We start from the raw sequence: 23393 nt of genomic DNA, 5'->3' as shown, positions 1-23393 counted from the left end.
CTTAGTGCCATGCCTTCTACCAAGCAGGTAAATATGCCAATGGTAATCAAATTAGTGCACAGTTGGGAAATAAAATTAGCATTACTCCTTTTTGTATTTCTTATACTATTGTGTTTTTGCAGTGGTGACAGATAGTTCATTGTCCTTTTTTACCTAAGCTGAAATTTTTGTCTTATTATCAGTTCATTGTTGTGACTGGTTGTTTAAGTTACACCATCTTTGCTTCTGACAAGCCCTAAATTAATTACAGACTTCGCATGATGCTTTATAAGTTGCATACAAAAAATGTTAGCCAAAAAACTGCTGCGGACTTGGAGATCATGCATGTTAGAAATATAATAGACTTAGATATTCCTTTATACGTTCACACAGTTTTACTGCAATTTCAAAGTCTACAAGAAAAATCTATGAGTCGTGTTTGCCAACATTTGAGATAGCAATATCCTGTATCAATAGTAAGTAAGTACTGAGTTTACCAGTGGATAGTTGAGATTGTTTGATTAGGTCTAACAGCTCTGGTAGAGCTGTTAGATATCGATTACCCGTCTAGTTTGGTTTTGTAACTGACTTGTTCTACCCACCTTCTGGTTAGGGCTAGCTTGTAGCCTAACAACCAAGTAGAGTTGATGAGCGCATAGAACCAGCCGATGCTGGTCTCTTTCCCTTGCGGTTAAAGTAATATTTTGAACAATCAAGATCAGAACTATTTAATTCATAAGTTGCCATATTGTTCCAAAAACACCATGAGTAGTTAAAATTGACCAGACTTGGCATCAAGAAACTGCATAATACTGTTTTGGCAGTCAATGTATGTACAGAGTATTGACTGCATATGGCATCGACTATATGCCATTGACTATATGTCATTGACTGTACATGGAATTGACTGTACATATTATTGACTCTACAGGGTATTGACTGTACATGGTATTGACTCTACATGGTATTTACTGTACATGGTATTGACTACATGGTATTGACTCTACATGGTTTGATACAGTATTGACTGTACAAGGTATTGACTGCACAAGGTATTCACTGTACAAGGTATTCGCTGTACATGGCGATGACTGTACAGAGCATTGACTGTATACGATATGTACTGTACTGGCATTGACTGTGTGGTGCTTACTGTATATATGGCTTCGACTGCACATATTAGTGGCAGTACACAACAGTAAGATTATACAGCGGCGAGTGTGCACCTGTTGAAGACATCTGGAAGGGAATATGTGAAAAAGTATTGATCATGATATGGTAGCGGATATATGCAATCAGAGTAATATGCAATCAGAATAATATGCAAGCGTAGCTACTTATTACAAACCCCCCCTCTAAGGTCATTTGTCAGTTTTCTAATAGTACATCATTCTGATGAGTAGCGTGTGCTGTAGGTAAGCGTAGCTACTGTGTTATTTACATGTAACACTTGTTTTACAGCATAGCGGAATGTTAAATAGCCGCTAGCTAGGTAATTTCATAGTTGCTGTGACATTTGATTATGAATAGTTAAGGATGTTTGCATTTCATTCTCAAGCTTTCAATTCTCTATTTATGACCGCGATGCAGTTACCAATCCTACTGAAACCGTATATACCTAGTGTTAGCAGTCACTATTTACCTGTGCTATTGTTAATATTGCGCACTATTTCCATTTCGCATAATCGACAAAGCATTTGTTGAAAGGAGATTAGCATGCCACATTAAGTTCTTGTATAGATTTTCTCATTCATTCGAGAAAACCAATCGACTCAATATTCTGAAATTAGTTTTCTGCGTATCCATGTTTATGTGAAAACATTGGCATTTTCTTCGCATGTCCGTCTCTGGTCATCGCGGTGCAGATTATTAGCTTGTCTTTCACGAATGAATTGGCCCTAAACATCCCCTTATCCTAACGGCCTCATTTGGCAAACAACGTTGTCACTGCAGCAACTGCTAGGTACATACTATCCTATCAGCAACTACCTACCAAGTGCAATTCTGTCAAATTCAGTGCTTCAGCACTCCATCACCGCTGTGCCACATGCCTGTTGCTATCTACCGATATTTTCACAATAAATAATGAATAAACCAGATCAATTGAAACTAAAAATCATTACAAAGCTTTCAAAAGTTAAGCTTGTAGATCTTATCTCTAATCCATATCTCAAACATAATACTGTTTACTGGCTTCTTGAGAGTTGCTTGGTGAATGACTATCAGGCAGTTTGGTGATATACATGATTGCTTTGTATATCGTATGTATTGTATTTAATAATTATAATCCACAAACGCAAGGGTGAACACCTTTAACTGTTTACATGAAATAAACAGCATGTGTTGCTTAAAGTCGCTCTCCTGCACCGCACGCTCGCTTCATGACATTAGAGAAGTGCATTAACCGTGTTGCCTCCTTTTATAGTGTCAGGACTAAGATTATTGTCGCAATATGCGGGTTGACAACTACGATTGTTACAAGAAACTCTTGGGTCTGCACCAACTAGCAAATTGGAAGCCAATTCATTAAATTAGGCATTTTTATATATCAATGACCACTATTAAATTTTTAGTGATCCGTGTGAATAGCATATAGGTATTCCTAATGAAAATATTAGACATAGACGTACACCACAGAACTTGTTTTTATCGTAATAATGCACCATGACACAGAATAACTGCATACAACAATTTTTCTGTGCGATTTACTAATATGCATGCATTTGAGTCCGAGCCACATGGCCTGATTCTGACAGGAGCATTATAAGAAAATTCTCTTTCACAGCACCCTCAGCAACTAATTGGGAAACCATGATGATGCCAAAGGTACACATCATCATGGTTATCCGCTTATTTATCCTCGGACTGCTTATTGACCATGTTAAAGCTTCTCTTTTTTACCCTGGCTTTTTATGTGACCGAGGTTTTATCACACGCCATGTCCTGTCAGGCAGCTGTCATCTAATGGTGATCATTAAGCTATGTACCTTTCGATCACCTGTTACTGCTATGAAATGATGCCTCTTTCTCCTGTTCAGTTTGTGAGAAGCTCGAGCTGGTGTCACAATTCGCTATAATTTATCTTCAATATTTCTAGGAAAGAAATGGTCCAGCGATCATCGCAAAACCAAATGAATTTGAAGCCCAACACAGGAAAGCAGTTCTCGAGCATCTTCCACCCCTCAGTGCTAAGGAGGTATAAGTTTGCCTACATCATTTGATTGTATTAGTTTCATGATGCACTAACTTCCATACGCTGTTACGGTAACAAGTCTCTACAGCCAATGACTGTAGCACTTCTTTGTAACCTGTTAACATTGGTCTGCCCTATAAAAGTGCCGATCCCCTGATTTTGAACACCTAGAATAGACATGTATGTTATTCATATGGTTTGATTTTGTTTGATGCTTTATTGTTTGGGCATCTTTATGTATCTATGTAGTGCCGTATAGTGAGAACACCTTTATATATTGTATATAGCATTCTATAGTGGGAACACATTTATATATTGTATACAGCATTCTATAGTGGGATCACCTTTATATATTGTATATAGCATTCTATAGTGGGAACACATTTATATATTGTATACAGCATTCTATAGTGGGAACACCTTTATATATTGTACATAGCATTCTATAGTGGGAACACATTTATATATTGTATATAGCATACTACAATGGGTAACATATTACGATGAAAGCATATTCCTAGATGGATTTATACTCGCTGACTCTGCGAGGCTCATGTTAATCGCTTCAATAAAACCGCATGAACTTTTACTTCTGAAAGCTAACAAATGGTTAACCAAGCTTTGGTGCCTCTGTACATATTGAAAAAAACATTGGTGAAGAACACATCCATTCCTGGATAAATTTATTTGCTTTTCTAAATAAAGTAAACTGTAGCTTAGTGTACTCTTGAAATATCCCATGCTATAATCACCAACATCAATTTAGTTTTGATTGCACCCCTTCACATGAGCACTGCATAAGTTGAAATTTTATGCATTGTAGAAATAGATGATTACTTTGAGAATTTAATGCTCTCTACCTCCAAGTTTTACAGCTGAAATATGTCATTACTAATAGGTTCAGAAGTGTACTACTAGTGGGCTTGCCTTCCTGCATTTTAACATGCATCTGTCGCTTTGTATTTCAAGGCTATGTATTGAGTCACTGTTTGTATGTATCCAGTTTACCCAGAGCTCTATTATCTCATTCAACGGCTTTGCTTTACATATTCAACTTATGTAATAATTAAGAGGCAGCGTCATAGAGGGCATAAAGGGTACACTGGTTATCGCTATTATCCTTGTGAAAGGTAGGAATGTTTGTTGTAAGTTCCTGTCCATTCAATCCAGTAAATGACATCATGTTCATTGTTTAAAATCAGGATCAAGGTATGAAGGGTTGTTAACATAATGGTGAAAACTTAGTGAAATACATAAAATAATGGTGCAAAAATGATCTAAGTACAAGTATTATTAGGATGGGATCAGTTTTGTCTTATAAACAGCTATAAAACAATTAGTTTCATTGAGTTTTATGATTCTCTCTAGCTGTAATTTGTCAGTTCTATGGTGTTTTCGGTTGAGTCCAGCTATACCAGCTCTATGGTGTTTTCAGTTGAGCTCAGCTATACCAGTTCTAGGATGTTTTCAGTTGAGCTCAGCTATACCTGTTCTAGAATGTTTTCAGTTGAGTCCAGCTATACCAGTTCTAGGATGTTTTCAGTTGAGCTCAGCTATACCTGTTCTAGAATGTTTTCGGTTGAGTCCAGCTATACCAGTTCTAGGATGTTTTCAGTTGAGCTCAGCTATACCAGTTCTAGGATGTTTTCAGTTGAGTCCAGCTATACCAGTTCTAGGATGTTTTCAGTTGAGTCCAGCTATACCAGTTTTAGGATGTTTTCAGTTGAGACCAGCTATACCAGTTCTAGGATGTTTTTAGTTGAGACCAGCTATACCAGTTTTAGGATGTTTTCGGTTGAGACCAGCTATACCAGCTCTAGGATGTTTTCCGTTGAGCTCAGCTATACCTGTTCTAGAATGTTTTCGGTTGAGTCCAGCTATACCAGTTCTAGGATGTTTTCAGTTGAGCTCAGCTATACCAGTTCTAGGATGTTTTCAGTTGAGTCCAGCTATACCAGTTCTATGGTGTTTTCAGTTGAGCTCAGCTATACCAGTTCTAGGATGTTTTCAGTTGAGTCCAGCTATACCAGATCTAGGATGTTTTCAGTTGAGCCCAGCTATACCAGGTCTAGGGTGTTTTCAGTTGAGACCAGCTATACCAGTTCTAGGATGTTTTTAGTTGAGACCAGCTATACCAGTTTTAGGATGTTTTCGGTTGAGACCAGCTATACCAGTTCTAGGATGTTTTCAGTTGAGCTCAGCTATACCAGTTCCAGAATGGATTACGATGTTTTGCTTCAGATTATTAGCTATTATGTGTTTCTCATTTTGCGTGTATGTAAAATGTTTAAGTAACCTATTAACCCCTCATTTTTTTCTCACTGTACATAAATTTGTGGTGAGATGGTCTATGAAAACAGCCACACCTATTTAGCTGAAGCCAGCTCTGTCTGACTGCTTGATGATAATTAATAATTTCTCAATGCCTAGTATTCTATCTTTCTGTTTAATCCCCATTTTATCGTTCTGTTGCATCTCCGTCTCCCCATTCAATCTCTGTCTCTATTTCTCTAACCAATCTCCGTCTCTATCTCTTCGCTCAATCTCTATCTCTTCGCTCAATATCTATCCATCTGCTCCCATTGTTTGTTCGCCCTTTCATCTTCTACGTCTGAAAATGAGTTCATTGCCGCGAACTGTTTGCAACCTATTACTTTCTTTGATTATTTGTCACCATTTATAAGAATCTGTTGAGAAAGTTATTATTTTAATGCGCGGCAGCTTTCATGCTAAAGTATCCTATGATCACTGATCTCTATTCATCACCAGCTTAGAACTTTCTATGTAAACCATAACTGTAGTGTTTTAGAAGTAGCTTGTTTAAAAAGGTCTAGGTCAAAGTGCCAGGGAGGGGGAGGGGGGGGGGTAAGTTTCGTCATTTGAACATATTTTGTAAGGGATCAGTTGAGGTCCTACACCTGTCATTGCTGGTCAAGTCTTGCAAGCGCTATGCTTGACAAAGTTATTAAGTGTTCATAGCGGAGCCTGTAGGAGATGGTGCTGCTATTCGGAGAAAATCAATTGTCTGCTGATTGTTATTGTTATCAGCTTTGAGAGATATTCTAACCACTTCTGCAGCTATTACTCCCCTGGTCTTAATTTATACTCTCTTTTCCCTCGCACCTTTATTTTATGTGTAGCTATGGCAGTGTTCAGGTCTATCCCTCTGTCTTGGGTTCAAATGTGTCGCCTACGTACCATCTTTGAAATTTCCATTGCTAATATTCCACAAGACTCGGAATTAAGGCGGCAGACTACGGTATATCTAGCCCTAGATGCGGCAGACTAAGGTATATCTAGCCCTAGACTAAAGAAAACAGTCATGATGCTAACTCACCAACTTGCAATACTAATTGTGCCAGCATGCTAACTCCAAGTCTACTTGCCCCTGTTCACACCCAGAAAAAAATGTTTACATATGGTAGTTTTATTTTTTGACTATCTTATACTCTGCTACCACTAGGTTATTTCTTGCTTTACTCTGTAAAAACAATATAGTCAACTCTGCTAATCACGGAGTAAGACAACTCTTCATCCAGTATTATACGCAACTCTTGACAGCATCCTCAAAGTTATTAGTGGTACTTGCCTAAATCACTCAGTTAGTTTTGGTATTTCTACCTAATTCATTTTCGCTCTGTAATTACATTATATGCTCGTTTTTCAGCTTTGCTTGCAACAAGCATGCAGCAGTGCATCTTCAGGTGGTTTACTGCTTGTACACCTGCAGTAGTGCATCTTGAGGTGGTTTACTGCTTGTGCACCTGCAGTAGTGCATTTTGAGGTGGTTTACTGCTTGTACAATTGCAGTAGTGCATTTTGAGGTAGTTTACTGTTTGTACAATTGCAGTAGTGCATCTTGAGGTGGTTTACTGCTTGTGCACCTGCAGCAGTGCATCTTGAGGTGGTTCACCGCTTGTACACCTGCAGTAGTGCATTTTGAGGTGTTTTACTGCTTGTACAATTGCAGTAGTGCATTTTGAGGTAGTTTACTGCTTGTACAATTGCAGTAGTGCACCTTGAGGTGGTTTACTGCTTGTACACCTGCAGTAGTGCATCTTGAGGTGGTTTACTGCTTGTACACCTGCAGCAGTGCATCTTGAGGTGGTTCACCGCTTGTACACTTGCAGTAGTGCATTTGAGGTGGTGTACTGCTTGTACAATTGCAGTAGTGCATTTTGAGGTAGTTTACTGCTTGTACACCTGCAGTAGTGCATCTTGAGGTGGTTTACTTCTTGTACACCTGCAGTAGTGCATCTTGAGGTGGTTTACTGCTTGTACACCTGCAGTAGTGCATCTTGAGGTGGTTTACTGCTTGTACACCTGCAGTAGTGCATCTTGAGGTGGTTTACTGCTTGTACACCTGCAGTAGTGCATTGTGAGGTGGTTTACTGCTTGTACAATTGCGGTAGTGCATCTTGAGGTGGTTTATTGCTTGTACACCTGAAGTAGTGCATTTTGAGGTGGTTTACTGCTTGTACAATTGCAGTAGTGCATTTTGAGGTAGTTTACTGCTTGTACATCTGCAGTAGTGCATTTTGAGGTGGTTTACTGCTTGTACACCTGCAGTAGTGCATTTTGAGGTGGTTTACTGCTTGTACACCTGCAGTAGTGCATCTTGAGGTGGTTTACTGCTTGTACACCTGCAGTAGTGCATTGTGAGGTGGTTTACTGCTTGTACAATTGCGGTAGTGCATCTTGAGGTGGTTTATTGCTTGTACACCTGAAGTAGTGCATTTTGAGGTGGTTTACTGCTTGTACAATTGCAGTAGTGCATTTTGAGGTAGTTTACTGCTTGTACATCTGCAGTAGTGCATTTTGAGGTGGTTTACTGCTTGTACACCTGCAGTAGTGCATTTTGAGGTGGTTTACTGCTTGTACACCTGCAGTAGTGCATCTTGAGGTGGTTTACTGCTTGTGCACCTGCAGTAGTGCATCTTGAGGTGGTTCACCGCTTGTACACCTGCAGTAGTGCATTTTGAGGTGGTGTACTGCTTGTGCAATTGCAGTAGTGTAGGTCAAGAACAAATGCCAACTGTTGTCGATATAACCACTTAGTCAGCTATTAGCATAGTCGACTACAAATCTATGCTGACAGCATGACTAACAAATGGTTTTCATATGAAGCTTTTGTAACAATTCAGTCTGGTTTAAGAGCTCTTCTAGATTCTTTACACATAGAGGCATGTAAGGGAGGTACTCATAAGGCAGTCAGGTTATAATTCTCACAGATTTAGAGTTATTTTAGGTTTTTCTTGGTTGGGTACACAACAGGTGCGCGGTAACCTACTCGCTTTTGGTTCATCAGTGGTAAATAAACGTACGCAAGCTGATACATAATAAAGAGTGGTTGGTTGAGATCATGATAAATACTTTGATGTTTTTAGGCTACGATATAGGATAGGTTTGCTGTATAACAAACCCATTCAAAACATGCATGCTAAAACTGTTTTATTGAAGTCTTGCGAGGGTCACTGATAGAGTGATTACCATGTCAGTCACACATCCCCAACATTGGTTCGTCAAAGGTGCCTCCAAGTTTATTCATCGCATACCCCATTCCACGATAAATATATTTTAGTATTTTATCACACTATATCCTCTACAGTACATAGAGGATCCTCTACAGTACATAGAGAATCCTCTACAGTACATAGAGGATCCTCTACAGTACGTAGAGGATCCTCTACAGTACATAGAGGATCCTCTACAGTACATAGAGGATCCTTTAGAGTACATAGAGGATCCTCTACAGTACATAGAGGATCCTCTACAGTACATAGAGGATCCTCTACAATACATAGAGGATCCTCTACAGTACATAGAGGATCCGCTACAGTACGTAGAGGATCCTCTACAGTACGTATAGGATCCTCTACAGTACATAGAGGATCCTTTACAGTACATAGAGGATCATCTACAGTACATAGAGGATCCTCTACAGTACGTAGAGGATCCTCTACAGTACATAGAGGATCTTCTACAGTACATAGAAGAACCTTTACAGTACGTAGAGGATCCTCTGTTATCATTGAAAATCTGAAACATATTAAGCCTAATAAGGCGAATATTCGTCATCTAACCACATCCTGTCCTGTCATAACAGTTGTGGATATACTGTTTCTTAATGTTAATTGATATAAGTTTATCACTTACTTCTGTTTATTATTACAAGTAATATTATATTGCTATTATTGCTATAAGTCGAAAAGCCATAAAATTTATTACTGCTTTTATTTTCAGTTATGCTTCCATCAAACATTTTTAAATATTACCAAAATAGCAGCATATAGTAGCAATAATAGCATATGCAAAATAGCAGCATATAGTAGCAATAATAGCATATGAAAAATAGCAGCATATAGTAGCAATAATAGCATATGCAAAATAGCAGCATATAGTAGCAATAATAGCATATGCAAAATAGCAGCATATAGTAGCAATAATAGCATATGCAAAATAGCAGCATATAGTAGCAATAATAGCATATGCAAAATAGCAGCATATAGTAGCAATAATAGCATATGCAAAATAGCAGCATATAGTAGCAATAATAGCATATGCAAAATAGCAGCATATAGTAGCAATAATAGCATATGCAAAAAAGGTAATATATGCAAAAACTGTAAATTTTAGCTGCGCTAGAAATATCAATGCAGTTTGAGTTTGATTGGTTGCATTGTTCGCTCATATAAAGTATATTATTGTGCAGAAAGCAGTAATGATGTGTGATTGGTAGTGTTTCAATATGCACTCGCTTAAAGACAGGCAGGAGAAGGCAACTCTAAAGCTGCTATTGATTCAAGTTCAAATAGAAAAATTTTATTACTCTGCGGTGTGTAAAATTCTCATGGCATTTTGAAGGTTTAGTGAATCTGAGATTTTTATCACTGAGTTCTCTACAGTGTTGTCTTCAGCCACAAGCCATGATGTGAATATCCCATTTGTAGCCTGCATTCGCTGACCGACCCAAGTTATTAGATCGGGGTGCGTGGACACAGGCTGCACCCTTAAAGGAACAGAGGCACTTCCGACATGTCAGTGACTCAATTGCAAACAACTACAGTCCATCTGCTCGGCATCTCACATCCGCTACCATTTATGAAACTACACGCTTTGGTTGGTTGCCATTTTTAAAGAGTCGAACATCTCAATGCAATGTTACAAGTATTTCTAGTTGTTAACAGAACCTTCACAGACTTTTTTGTTTATACATGTTTCTACATAAATAATGGCATCATTTGTGTTCTGCGACTTGATTGGACATACCTTAGTCCCATTTATCCGCTCTCATATATCATTGTGTGGGTGCTTGTATGAGGTCATTGTATTCCTGAGTGAGCAAGTTTTCTGTTCCAGCACCCCAGGCTGAAGAATGTCTTACCGGCCTGCTTTCTCGCTCTGATATTGCAACGATTAAGACTGACTTGCTTGCCAGCCAACAGAGATTGTAAGTTCATTCTCTGTTAAGGCTTGTTTCTGTGCCAACACGATGCTGTTCTTTCTATGTGAATTATATACTTTTTCATGATCAGCTTAGCTTGCACATCGCCTGCTCACTGTATAGCAACTCTACCAGTATCTGCTTTTCATTCTACTCAGTGTAGCAACTCTACCAGTGATTTTTTAGCGAGAAGAACCGTTTGCTGATGACTGGTTTAGCCAATCAGCAGGAAAGGTGATAAGCTGATTGGTTTATTCTTAACATGTGTTGACTCTAACAATGGGTTGCAGCCAATTCCAATCAACAATTGTGAGCAGATCGCAAGCCCATACTGTGTTGACTGAACTACTTCCTTGACTCCAATATGTTGTGAACATAAGGATCTAGCCTGTCTTAGTCCTTAGCCTTAGGATGTCTTAGTCCAACAATCACTTTGAATTACCAAGGTCTAGCCTGGCAAACCAAAGGTAGTCCCATGAATTATAGCTAAAATTTGTAGTGCTGTATTCACCATCGGCAATGTATTTTATGTAAGCGTGTCCAATTGTTTATTGGTTTTTTTCACATAAAAATTAAATGTTGCATAGTTATACTTCACAAACCTTTTATTAGCGACTTTTAATAGGCAAAAGTCGACTAATATTTGTACATGACAAGAAGCGTAGAGATATGCTAAATAGTCTGTAGCATTTGTATGTCTAAATATCTGTCCTATGAGTTGCTATTAATTTAATACTGCTAGATCCTTAATGCTGAATGACATTTTCCATCCAAACTTCTAAATTCTAAAACGTGTGCATCAATCGTAACAGCATGCGTTGGTGGCTATTCTTTATATTCATAACGGTATGCGTTCATGACCACTGTCTATATTCGTAATAATATGTAGGCCCACACTCGTGACCACTGTCTATATTCGTAATAATATGTAGGCCCACTCGTGACCACTGTCTATGTTCGTAATAATATGTAAGCCCACTCGTGACTACTGTCTACTTACTCAGGTTGGAAAGTCGACAGAGGAGTAAAAATCCTCTAACTTTGTCTTTGGATGATGGATCCTTGAGTCAACCTATTACAGTTGATGACCCCAACGGCTTGACGCAGAGGGAGGCTGCCAAACAAGTGGGCCTTCTACCATTTCTTAGCAGTCGTGGTATGTAAATGTATATGTGAATGCATTCTCATATGAACCATTGTTTATCTTCTTAACGGAGACTCGCATAGGGCCCTGACTATGTTTCCCTTCCAGTAATTTGATGTTCCAAATTAAAGGTGAGGTAACAACAATATTCACCATATACCTCTTTAAATCTTTATATGACAAAGGGCATAATGTGCCAGGGGCAAGTTGTCAAACCTGAAATTATTTGTAATAAAATATTACCTTAAGAGTAGACTTTAGTTTTCCATATATATACTATATTTAATGACCTTTCACATTGTGCTACTCCGATCTTGTCATCCATCATGATAGGCATGCGACGTCTAAAACATGAGGCTATCAACATTTAGTGACCTGGTGAAATGAGATAGTCTAATAAGGAAATCTACTTTGTCAAATTTTTAGGTTTTAAACAACAATACAAATTATTAGTTCCTAATGCACCCCACTGCAATATATGTTTCAGTTGGGCTATTTCCTTATTTACATAGCATTTCGCGTCAGTGTGAGTTATGTTTTAGTTGTTTTAGTGTGAGTTATCTTTTAGCTGCTTAATGTGGTATACTTATTTCTATATTAACTGTAAGTAAATCATTCTAAATAGCCTTATCTCATTACAAGTAGATTCATCTGGTATGAAAAGCCGTTACCCAATAACAGTCGGGAAAGTTCTTGATCTTCTACAAATGATAGATTACCTTTCACTTTTCTACCACAATGTTTTTAGGTTTTGGTCCTCTCCGGCAGTTACACTTGTGGCCTTAATTAACCATGCTAGCCAGGCATATCTTGCTTATTTTTACCAGCAGGATCGAGTCGGCAAAGAACTGAGTCAGGTTATCAGACTAGGATGGATAATCAGATGCCTCAGCAAGAGACTCCACCCCAGACTCTGAAAAATACATCTACATGTCCAGATGTAGGCCATAGGGAATTGGTGAGTTCACGACGGGAGTGTCAGTCAACACTCGATCACGTTCTGGAGGAAGAGCGAAGGGATGTTGAACCAAGTGAAAATGATCATACATCAGAAGAGCTGGCTGTTCTGTCAGTTGAGTTCCCTCCCTGGTATTTTTCTACACATGGCTTGTCGAGACCTGCAACGCCGGTAAAAGAAGATTTACCCAGGTATTCTCTCTTAGTCAGATATTTTCATTTTGTAGATATTTTTGATCAATTACACGCCTAGTCAAAGATTTGACACGTTCCGACAGGTACTATCAGATATGCGAGAGAGCCATAGACAGAGAAATGGTCGCTCCCCTCCAGCAGCACTGGATTGACTCCATGTATCAATATGTACCCGCTGCTCTTAGGAAGCCATTTCCTCAGGCATCCTCTGACTTTCTTGAGGTAAGCGCCTCACAACCTTCAGTGGACAAATTATATTTTGAAGTTATCAGCTCTCACAAGGAGACCACTCAAAAACACCATTGCGTCAACCCTTTGAATGGCTTTAACCTATACTTTCAGTAGTTACCGATTTCTGAAATACAACTATGTATTGTAAGAATAATCATTGCATCATGTATCATATTGGTCTCACATCGGTCTCATATCAGTCTCACATTGGGCTCTTATCAGTCTCACATTGGGCTCATATTGGTCTCACATTAGTCTCCCATTGTTCATTTTGGCTATACAAGATATAGCAAGCAATGATAAATTCCAAGCCATAAACAACACATTATGGATACAAACCTGGCGGTGGTCAAAGAAAATCTTTTTAGTTAGGTTCAAACAAGGCACATTCATGGGTTGTAGGCCTTTGTTATAAATGTGTATTGTGAAGCTGTACATGCAATAATTCTTTACCAGGTTTTTTACAAATTAGTTCAACTTTTTACAATGAGTATGTGCAGATTTGTAATGAGAGCACAATTGAGAGCACAATTCATCAAAATATTGTTAGCATGCAGAACAAGGTTATTGTTAGCATGCAGAACAAGGTTATTGTTAGCATGCAGAACAAGGTTATTGTTAGCATGCAGAACAAGGTTATTGTTAGCATGCAGAACAAGGTTATTGTTAGCATGCAGAACAAGGTTATTGTTAGCATGCAGAACAAGGTTATTGTTAGCATGCAGAACAAGGTTATTGGTAGAGCGCAAGAACAAAAGGTTGAAATCTTTGATTCTTCAATTTGCATGTTCTATGTGACATAGACGTCTATGTCACATAGACGTCTATGTGACATAGACGTCTATGTGACATAGACGTCTATGTGACATAGACGTCTATGTGACATAGACGTCTATGTGACATAGACGTCTATGTGACATAGACGTCTATGTGACATAGACGTCTATGTGACATAGACGTCTATGTGACATAGACGTTTGCAAAAGTTGCTATCAATCTGATATTATGTGTAGCCATCTGGTTAACATGCGTGTGGTTTGAAAAACTAACATTTATTGGCACCTACTTACAGTTTCCTCTAGGACGTCATTCCTAGTACCACCTACCCAACCAATATTATTATCGCATGTTAGTCAAGATACATAAGGTCATTGTCTTAGCTAAGTGGTTTGGATTCCAATTTGTGTGCAAAACAATCCAAATTTTACATCATGACACTGATGAAACTGGTAATTATTTGGCCCAGGGTGTTAGGTCTACGCCAATATTTTGTTGCATGGTCTGTGGAAAATCTTAACTGTTTTGGGTTGTAAATGTAAGATGTTGCCATGTTTCTTACATTACATACATGTAGCTACAGGTCGGAAGTTGACGGCTATTTAAAATGTATGTGTTTTATATATTGAAAGCTATATTTGAAAGCCATTCAAAGGGTTGATGCAATAGTTTGTGTAAGAAAAATGTTCTCTTGTAAGAACAGATAACTCCAAAATCGAAGTTGTCACATGAAGCCTGTGAGACCCATCTATTAACTGTTACCTTTTACTGATTTCACCTCTGTTAATTTTTCTGAAATAGTGAACTAAGGAATTGAGGAAAGAGGTTAATAAGGTGGGACACATGACCTCTCACTAACCCTGGAACAGGTAGTTGCCTGGTCCTCTTCATTTGTAAACGAAGTTAACTTGTATTCTTACTTGTAGTTCATGATTATGTAGAAGAGCAAGTGTCTTTGTAGGAGATGAGTGATGACTATAACAAAGCGGTGAGACAAGCTATACTAGATTATATCTTACTTGACAAGAGTGAACAAGAGAGGGTTGGAGTATCGTTACCTCCTAAACCTTCTCACTGCGCAGGAAGGTAATTATAGCAGTTGTCTTAGTGCCATCCGAATGGCAAATATTTGTGACCTTGTAATGTCATGAGTTTCTCTTGTAGGTTTGAGTATCCATGGCAGGACTCAATAGATGAGATGAGGGAGTTCATGGCCAGTGAGCTCTACACGACACACCCGGTACTCACCCAGCTCCTTTACCACTTTGAGTCAAAGTACGTCTTATAGCCCCCTCCTTACTACCCTCCGCTCTCTGGTTTCACGCACTTGCTCCCATATGCGCTATGCATTTTGTAGATATGCAAACTTTCGTCTACTGGATATTCCCATGCTAAAGAAGCATGTACCATTGACAATGAGCTCTCTTGTTAAACTGATGAAAAAATCTTGTGAGGAGGCTACTGCTGTTCTTAGTGATCAATGGATAGATGAGTGCTGCAACATAATCAGCTCGAGACGAGAGCAGATTGAGGAATGGATGCCTAAAGATGTGGTAAGCCAATATTAGACTAAGATCTGCTGCTGTATAAAGTTCTTTCAATGTAGATGGAGAGTAAAATTTTGGGGTTCATGATATTAATGGTGAGGTGAAGAGAGATGAATGTGAATTGAAAATATTGCTGATGAGTGACGTATTTTAGTTATAGACCCACAGATCATTACAAAAATGTGTGTTGATCTTTTATCAGATCGGTCATGCTAAAATGTAAAGTTGTGGCATTGGTTAGTTGATCTTAGACATTTCAAAGGATCGATCGTTTTTTATCTAATACGTGATACAATACATTTATGACCCTCAAACTAATAAATCTAGCAGTCTTTTTAGTAGTCCATACTTCGGAAATCGTATGATTTTATTGTGCTTAGCTTTTTTACTTTTCTTCTAACATTTCATTGCAGGAAATGTTTGTTCAGACGGATGCAATTTGTCTGCTTTATTCGTTGCTTTGTGATGGCACAATCTGGTCAACCATCGGGCCTACAGTTTGTCATGAGCAATACTTGCTTGACAGTATTAATCTTTCAAATTTTATCTCAATCATTATATCGTTCTGATTTTTGTCGATCTTTATTGATGTTGATCAGCGATGTTGGTCCATGAATGTAATGTTAACACACTGTTAATGTATTGACCTTTTTTTACTCCAACTTGAGACAAAAGTGTAGGGCAGGTGTATGAAACATCAAGAGACAAACAGCTAAAGAGATCAAACACCGAAACATACAAGTGAGGTATCTATAAATATACCATTGTACATGTGTATTACAACAGACCGTAAGAGCACAGAGGATGGACAACTTTTTCAACAGCGTAGCATCATTGATGTCTAATTTGCTGCGACGAGCAGTGGAGAGATCACTAGATGACCTTGTTGACATGATGCAGATGTATGTTGATGGAAACAACTACAGTGGTGACTATCACATATTTAGGGGATACGCGGTCTCTGAACTTCAACAGCCCTGCACTGTCTTTCTGGTGAGCTTTCCTCTACAAATAACGACAAAGTCTGCCATGCTACTAGTACTCTCTACTTCTAGATTACTAACTCTCTACTTATAGGCTACCAACACTCTACTTCTAGACTATCAACTCTCTCTACTCTTAGACTACTAACTCTCTACTTATAGACTACTAACTCTCTACTTATAGACTACTAACTCTTTACTTTTAGACTACTAACTCTCTACTTATAGACTACCAACACTCCACTCCTAGACTACTAACTCTCTACTCTTAGACTACCAACTCTCCCTACTCCTAGAATTTGAACACTCTGCTTATAGACTACCAATACTCGGCTTATATACTACCAACTATCCCTACTCCTAGATTTCCAACACCCTACTTATAGACTACCAACACTCTACTCCTAGACTACCAACACCCTACTTATGGACTACTGATACTCTTGTAATTTTACTCACCTGACTATAGAGTCTACCCTGCTGATCCATAAAGTTCTCTTAGGCATTGTCATACATTGCAAATATTATTATACTTTACCTCATATACCCATGCCAACTACCTCTACACAATCACACAATCTACTCTTCCAAAACCTACATCGGCGTGTACATTAGTAGCAGATAAACAACCTTTGCTAAAGACCAATTGGTCAATCCATCTTTCAATAATTTTCATCACGGCGTATCAGAAACTCGCTAAACCTTTACTGGAACTCCAATTAACTGTTCAACTTCAACCTTGTCATTCTGCCGAGCTTTTTGCATCAGAATGTATTCTTATTTGTGGTTTGTTCATTATAGGTATAGCTGTTGTAAAAGGGAAATAAAAACATTAGTACATACATTTGTATATGGCAATTTGAAATTTCAGTTTGTCAGTTCATTAAACTCTGGAAACTTCAGCATCTTTACTTCCACCTCTTTCAGAAGGAAACAAATGCGGCGCTTGTGTTTGCAGAGTTTATATGGTTTATATAGTTTATATTATATATATCGTTGGTCCTTACTACACGCTCCATAATGTTCTAACCTATTTCCAACGATAGTAATGTTTCATATTTGTTCTTTTAACTTAATAATATCCAATTATGTTATACAAGGGAGCTGACTATGCAACTGAGAAGGTAGTCATTACTCCGAGTACTTCTGAATGCATAGAGATGATGTTTGGTCTGGTTGACTACATTATACAAAGTGTATCTTCCCTTCCACGACCAGAAGGCCTCCTTTTTCAAGGTACTTTTATTATCCATATCAGCGATGCGTTTGCTCTAATTCGTGTACAGAAGCGAAGTACTTTGTACACAAGTACTTGTGGATTACACTCGTTTAGACTCTTTGCCTTGTATGTTGCTGATAGGCTTGGAATCACAAGTGATAAGTTCTGTGAAGCCTGAAGAAGAGGTGGTACTGAATACAAAGGATGCTTTACGAACTGTCTTGGAGAATAACCATCATGGCCCCGAGAAGTATGTGACTGTCTGGTGAAGTATATCATCATCTAGCGAAGGATAAAACTATCTTAGCCTGTAGACATATATATCTATCATATCCTATAGAAGTATATATCTATCGTAGTCTATAGAAGTGTATATCTATCATAGTCTGTAGTAGTGTATATCTATCATAGTCTATAGAAGTGTATATCTATCGTATTCTATACAAGTATATATCTATCATAGTCTATAGAAGTGCATATCTATCGTAGTCTATAGAAGTATATATCTATCGTAGTCTATAGAAGTGTATATCTATCGTAGTCTATAGTAGTATATATCTATCATAGTCTGTGGATTTTTATATCTATTATAGTGTATAAAAGTATGTATCTATCATAGTCTATAGAATTATATAACTGATTGGTTGGAGATACCATTATATTCATGTGGTTGGTTGATGAGTCCTCTAGTGTTAGTGGTCAACAACATCTCTAATCTATGTGATTCGTTGCTGCCATTTGGTCTACACTTGACCACAGGTACAAAAGCACATACAATCAGTACGAATACCTGCTGTCCAAGCAAGCAGACGAGACTATACACAGATACATACAGAAAGGCAGGTCTCTGAAGGACTTTGTCAAGGAGATAGAGCGGCTTAAAAAGATGGCTCATGATGTTAGCTGTCTACCCCCATATGCCCCCATGCACTTCTACTGGATAGACTGCACACAGCTTCACAAGCTCATGACTGAACGGTGTGAGAGCCTCTACGGAAGGTTGATTAACCACGTTGTAGAGAGAAGTAGAAAGTTTAACAAAGGTCGGTATCTAGTGACACCTTGACCATAACCAGACTTCCATATTGTTTGCATGAACGATCATGGACAGAAATATCCTTTATAGGTATGATTTATAGGCAATGGTTTTACTTTGTTAGATAACAACTCAATCTCAGTTAATAGCTAATAGAGTTTATCATTCTTTTCCTGTCACCAGATAAGTAAAGGATAGGTACTATCGATTCACGCTGTCACACTGGTTGTCACTATTAGTATTGTTGAAATAATCCTTTGCTCTGCACTCAAATACTTTTCTTCTTTATGCTAGTTATATCATCTGTTTAGCATCTACTGGATGAATATTCTCGAGGACTAGCAACTGTGAATTGCTTTTCTTAGCTTATGTACCAAGGTCTTACATAAACTACACTTTAGCTTTCTGTATTGCTTAATTACTTCACCTGAGTTGTTTACTTACTGCTACATCGCAATGTACTTTTCAAGTGTTCTATTGAATGCCTTAATAACAAGTTACCTGCAGGAATTAGTTCTCTTCTATCTATCATAGACTCTGAATGTAAACCATAATATTCACCCTTTGTAGATTTGCTGATAACGCTCTGCATGGCTTATTGAGTTTTGAGTCATTCCAGTCTCAGCATACAAATCTCAACTTTTGTGGTTACTTGATGTGAAGATTTTCTCAGTTTGTTTTTTCTTAGATGTGCGTAATTTGTTTTTTTTTGCTTCAAATTATTGACTTTTTTTCATGTTTTTAAAACGCACAAAGTTTATAGTTACCAAGGGTAACCGTGTAAGTTAGAAAGATGACCAGAGACAGTTAGGGTAACTGTAAGTTAGAAAGGTGATGGGAGACAGTTGTTAAAAGTTAACGGTTAGAGCATAAGAAATAATGAGATTCTCAGTTGTATCATTTCTATCACTGAGTGAGGGAAAGTTCTAGAGACTAGACGGGGTTTCAGTTGTATCATCTCTATCACCAAGTGTGGGAAAGTTCCAGAGACTAGACAGGGTCTCAGTTGTATCATCTTTATCACCGAGTGAGGGAAAGTTCTAGAGACTAGACGGGGTCTCAGGTGTATCATCTCTATCACCGAGTGAGGGAACATTCTAGAGACTAGACGGCAACTACCTACAATACCTACAAATTGATAGTTTTTCTTTCAACATGCTTGGCGTACCAATGGGACTTGAAGTCACTTCATCGCTGATATTTGTTGGTTGGCTGCAGTGTAAACCAGTGTGTCTCAGATCAGTGATAGCTTGTTATTACTGAACAACTATATCATTGACATACTTTTACAGGTATCTGTGAGTCACATAATACTATTGACATACTCTTACAGGTATCTGTGAGTCATATGATGGAATTGTGAGAGGCATCACAGAAGTGCCAGAAGATACAGCTAAACTAGTCAAACTAATCAAATATGTTCAAGAGTTGGATACAAGGGACCTCATGGTCATCAAGGAGAAGCTGGAGGTGGCATCAGCTAACCTCCTCTTTCTTATGGAATACGCAATTCTCTCAGACTCCGACATTATTAACAACAACACAACTTTCCGATGGATCAATAAAATTACTGCCATCATCAAAAACAGGTGAGGGCTTTGATGAGGCTCTCCTTGCCACCCACTTTCAACTCATATCTTGCTTTTCTTCTACTATCAATGCTCATTTTTATTTCTATGGTGTATTGTTTGTCAGTGAGACGCAACTACAAAAAGAGTTTGACTCTTGTGTATCTCGTCTCGAGAAGACAAAGAAACGATTCTACGAGAAAACTCAATCACTGCAGAAAAGACTGAAAGAGTTTTCTGGCAAGTCAAACATGTCAGAGGCAGAGGCTTATGTCAAGGACCTGCAGGACATTCAGGATATGCTAGACAGTCTCAACACTGAGGTTTGATATTCCCTTATGGCCGTCAGTCTGCCCACATAATATCCGAATGCATAAATTATAACAGAGCTGCTAATTTGTCTTAGCCTAAACAGTAAATATTAGAGGCATGCTTATAGTGATACACTCTTGATATAGAGTCCTGTGGTTATGGTATTACAATAGCTATTCAAATCAAACTATATATAGATAAGATGACTTGTGATAACATGGGCCTGGCTACAGGCTCAGAGCAATATTCAGCAAGAGCAGCTATGTGGTAACGACTAAGGAATCATTCCATTCCCATTATACACACCCGAATAACTTGCAGACTATATCACATAGATCTAGCAGATTATATCATTTGATGCAAGTGTCCTGGAATTAAAAATAAACAAGTTTTTACCACTTCTACTAGTTTTTATTTGTAATTATCCTGTTCTCTTTATGAACATGAAGTACATTACATTTGCATCTTAACAAAATTTTTTTGTGTTTACAAAATACGTCTTCTCTAGGACATCTCCTCCTATCAACTTTTTGTTAGTCAAAACCAAGTATTAAATGAAGATGTGTGTGCTTGCGATACTTTAAAATGTAAAGGAAATGCAAACCGGATTGCTAGTAACTTAGTTTACTTGATAGACACAGACAATCTGGTTATTGTCCTCTCATCAATATACTACTATGATAAGAATGATAGGCTGAAAGTTTCTGTATTCACATAGAAACTGCGAATAAACTTGGAGGAATCACTGTTGAACGTAGAATCACAGACGTCAGACTTTGTACTGAACGATCTAGCTGCTAAGAAGGAACCGTTCGACAAGCTGTGGTCTAATGCTGTTCACTTTCACCAGCAGCATGAAAAGTGGATGAGCGGCCCACTTCTGCAAGTTAATGCTGAGGAAGTGGAGGAGGAGGTGCGTGATTTACTGATGACACATTCCTTGATTCCTAGTAACACATTACTTGATTACTAGTAACACATTCGTTGATTACTAGTGACACCTTCCTTGATTACTAGTGACACATTCCTTGATTACTAGTGACACATTCCTTGATTACTAGTGACACATTCCTTGATTACTAGTGACACATTCCTTGATTACTAGTGACACATTACTTGATTACTAGTGACACATTCCTTGATTACTAGTGGCACATTCCTTGATTACTGGTGACACATTCATTGATTATAGTGACACTTTACTTGATTACTACTGACACATCCCTTGATTACTAGTGACACATTCATTGATTACTAGTGACACCTTCCTTGATTACTAGTAACACATTCCTTGATTACTAGTGACACATTCATTGATTACTAGTGACACTTTACTTGATTACTACTGACACATCCCTTGATTACTAGTGATACATTCCTTGATTACTAGTGACAGATTCCTTGATTACTAGTGACACATTCATTGATTACTAGTGACACCTTCCTTGATTACTAGTGACACATTCCTTGATTACTAGTGACACCTTCCTTGATTACTAGTGACACTTTACTTGATTACTACTGACACATTCCTTGATTACTAGTGACACATTCCTTGATTTCTAGTGACGCATATCTTAATTACTAGTGACACATTCCTCGATTACTTTGCAATTAATTTCCTTTTTGTTACTAAATTAAAGCCCTATTTCTGATTAAATTAATTTTCTGAATTAAGCAGATTCAATCAAAATGAGTTAGTATATATGGTAATGTATTGTTATATATTCATATTGCAACAAAGCTTAAATGTACATGCGTATATGGGTAAAACATCTAGTCTCAGCCAGCCAATTGCTGATGCATGCATAGCCTGTGTGCCTTTGTTTATGGCAGTCGACCCATGAGAGGGCAGCGTTCCGAGCTTACTTCTAGAACAATCATATAAAATCGATCGATGAGTTTTTTAGTTGCTGTCGAATAGTATCACTCTTCCAATGTCAGATGCGAAATTGTGAACAGCAGTGCACTCCTTACTGATTGTACTGGAAATAGGCTTACACGTTCAGTTGTAGTTCAGTTGTAATGTACTGAAACCTTCTACTAAAGCTTCCTCTACACCTTTGGTTTAATTATGATCTAATACAGTAATGACTTGCATTACGTAACCTATACGTCATTGAACTTTTGTTATGGCTTCTGATCTTAAAACGATATTGTCAAATTCAATACATTATTTTTTGCATACCTTTTGAGAAGCTATTGTGTTCTAACTGCTTTGTTCACTTCCCTGTCTGCAAGTTTTTTTAGAGCTTCAAGTGTGAACATGGAGTATTTCAGCATTATTAGCAGTAATAATTAGTATGACATATGAGAAACTTATTTGATATACCAGCTGGAAGCAATGAGCAATAGACAATATGCGCTAGCACCGCAAGGTTATGCCCACAATAGTCGCCATGGTGATCATTTTGTCTGTGTATGGATGTAATTTATTGTTCATGGTTACACCTTACACTTGTTCCATATTGTGTTGTTAACTTGTTATGGTTTTGTTTGTTGAAGCAATTCTTTCTCTAAAAATAGTTGGTGATCGGTTCCAGCAATTATGAACTGATTACCGTTTTGGAAACAAAGCCACTATATGTATATAACTATATATCATCAAATAACTGGTTGATAGTTACAATACCAATAATGCTTTATATGGTGTAAAGTTAGGAGATTATATGTAAAATACTGTGCTGTATAAATTATAACATGACGCTAAGATATCGTTTTGTAGGAACATTAATATGCAGCAAAGATTGTTGAAAGACTTCTGCTTATAAGGGACTTTGTAACAAACTCTTTGCATCTTTTTTCGTC

At 37.9% G+C, this 23393-nt stretch overlaps 2 protein-coding genes across 2 annotated transcripts in view; both read left to right on the top strand.

Annotated features, from left to right (window-relative positions):
• On the top strand, positions 1-12954 carry LOC137392292 (uncharacterized). Its single transcript, XM_068078964.1, has 8 exons — positions 1-27; positions 3077-3175; positions 10123-10291; positions 10532-10622; positions 10803-10850; positions 11621-11772; positions 12591-12828; positions 12945-12954. The coding sequence occupies exons 1-8, from the start codon at positions 10-12 to the stop codon at positions 12952-12954; spliced, it is 825 nt and encodes a 274-aa protein (XP_067935065.1). The 5' UTR covers positions 1-9.
• A 63-nt stretch (positions 12955-13017) lies between these two features.
• LOC137391897 (dynein axonemal heavy chain 3-like) overlaps positions 13018-23393 on the top strand; it is a 72485-nt gene continuing 62109 nt past the window's right edge. Inside the window, exons 1-11 of the mRNA XM_068078447.1 lie at positions 13018-13134; positions 14882-15006; positions 15085-15195; positions 15278-15473; positions 16254-16460; positions 17551-17686; positions 17811-17919; positions 18429-18712; positions 20039-20294; positions 20401-20596; positions 21304-21498. Coding sequence (XP_067934548.1) covers positions 13033-13134; positions 14882-15006; positions 15085-15195; positions 15278-15473; positions 16254-16460; positions 17551-17686; positions 17811-17919; positions 18429-18712; positions 20039-20294; positions 20401-20596; positions 21304-21498 — 1917 coding nt within the window. The 5' untranslated portion in view covers positions 13018-13032. The remainder of the gene's footprint in view (positions 13135-14881; positions 15007-15084; positions 15196-15277; positions 15474-16253; positions 16461-17550; positions 17687-17810; positions 17920-18428; positions 18713-20038; positions 20295-20400; positions 20597-21303; positions 21499-23393) is intronic.

This window comes from Watersipora subatra, chromosome 3 (assembly GCF_963576615.1).
Source record: "Watersipora subatra chromosome 3, tzWatSuba1.1, whole genome shotgun sequence".
NCBI classification, from domain to species: domain Eukaryota; kingdom Metazoa; phylum Bryozoa; class Gymnolaemata; order Cheilostomatida; family Watersiporidae; genus Watersipora; species Watersipora subatra.
Note: the sequence above shows the minus strand (reverse complement) of the source record. Positions and strands in the feature narration are given on the sequence as shown.

Excerpts from the sequence above, each read along its gene's own strand:
- LOC137392292 (XM_068078964.1), top strand. Across the intron at positions 10,623-10,802 it reads CTTGCCAGCCAACAGAGATT|CGAGAAGAACCGTTTGCTGA; the intron begins GTAAGTTCATTC and ends GTGATTTTTTAG. Across the intron at positions 11,773-12,590 it reads ACCATTTCTTAGCAGTCGTG|GATCGAGTCGGCAAAGAACT; the intron begins GTATGTAAATGT and ends TTTTACCAGCAG.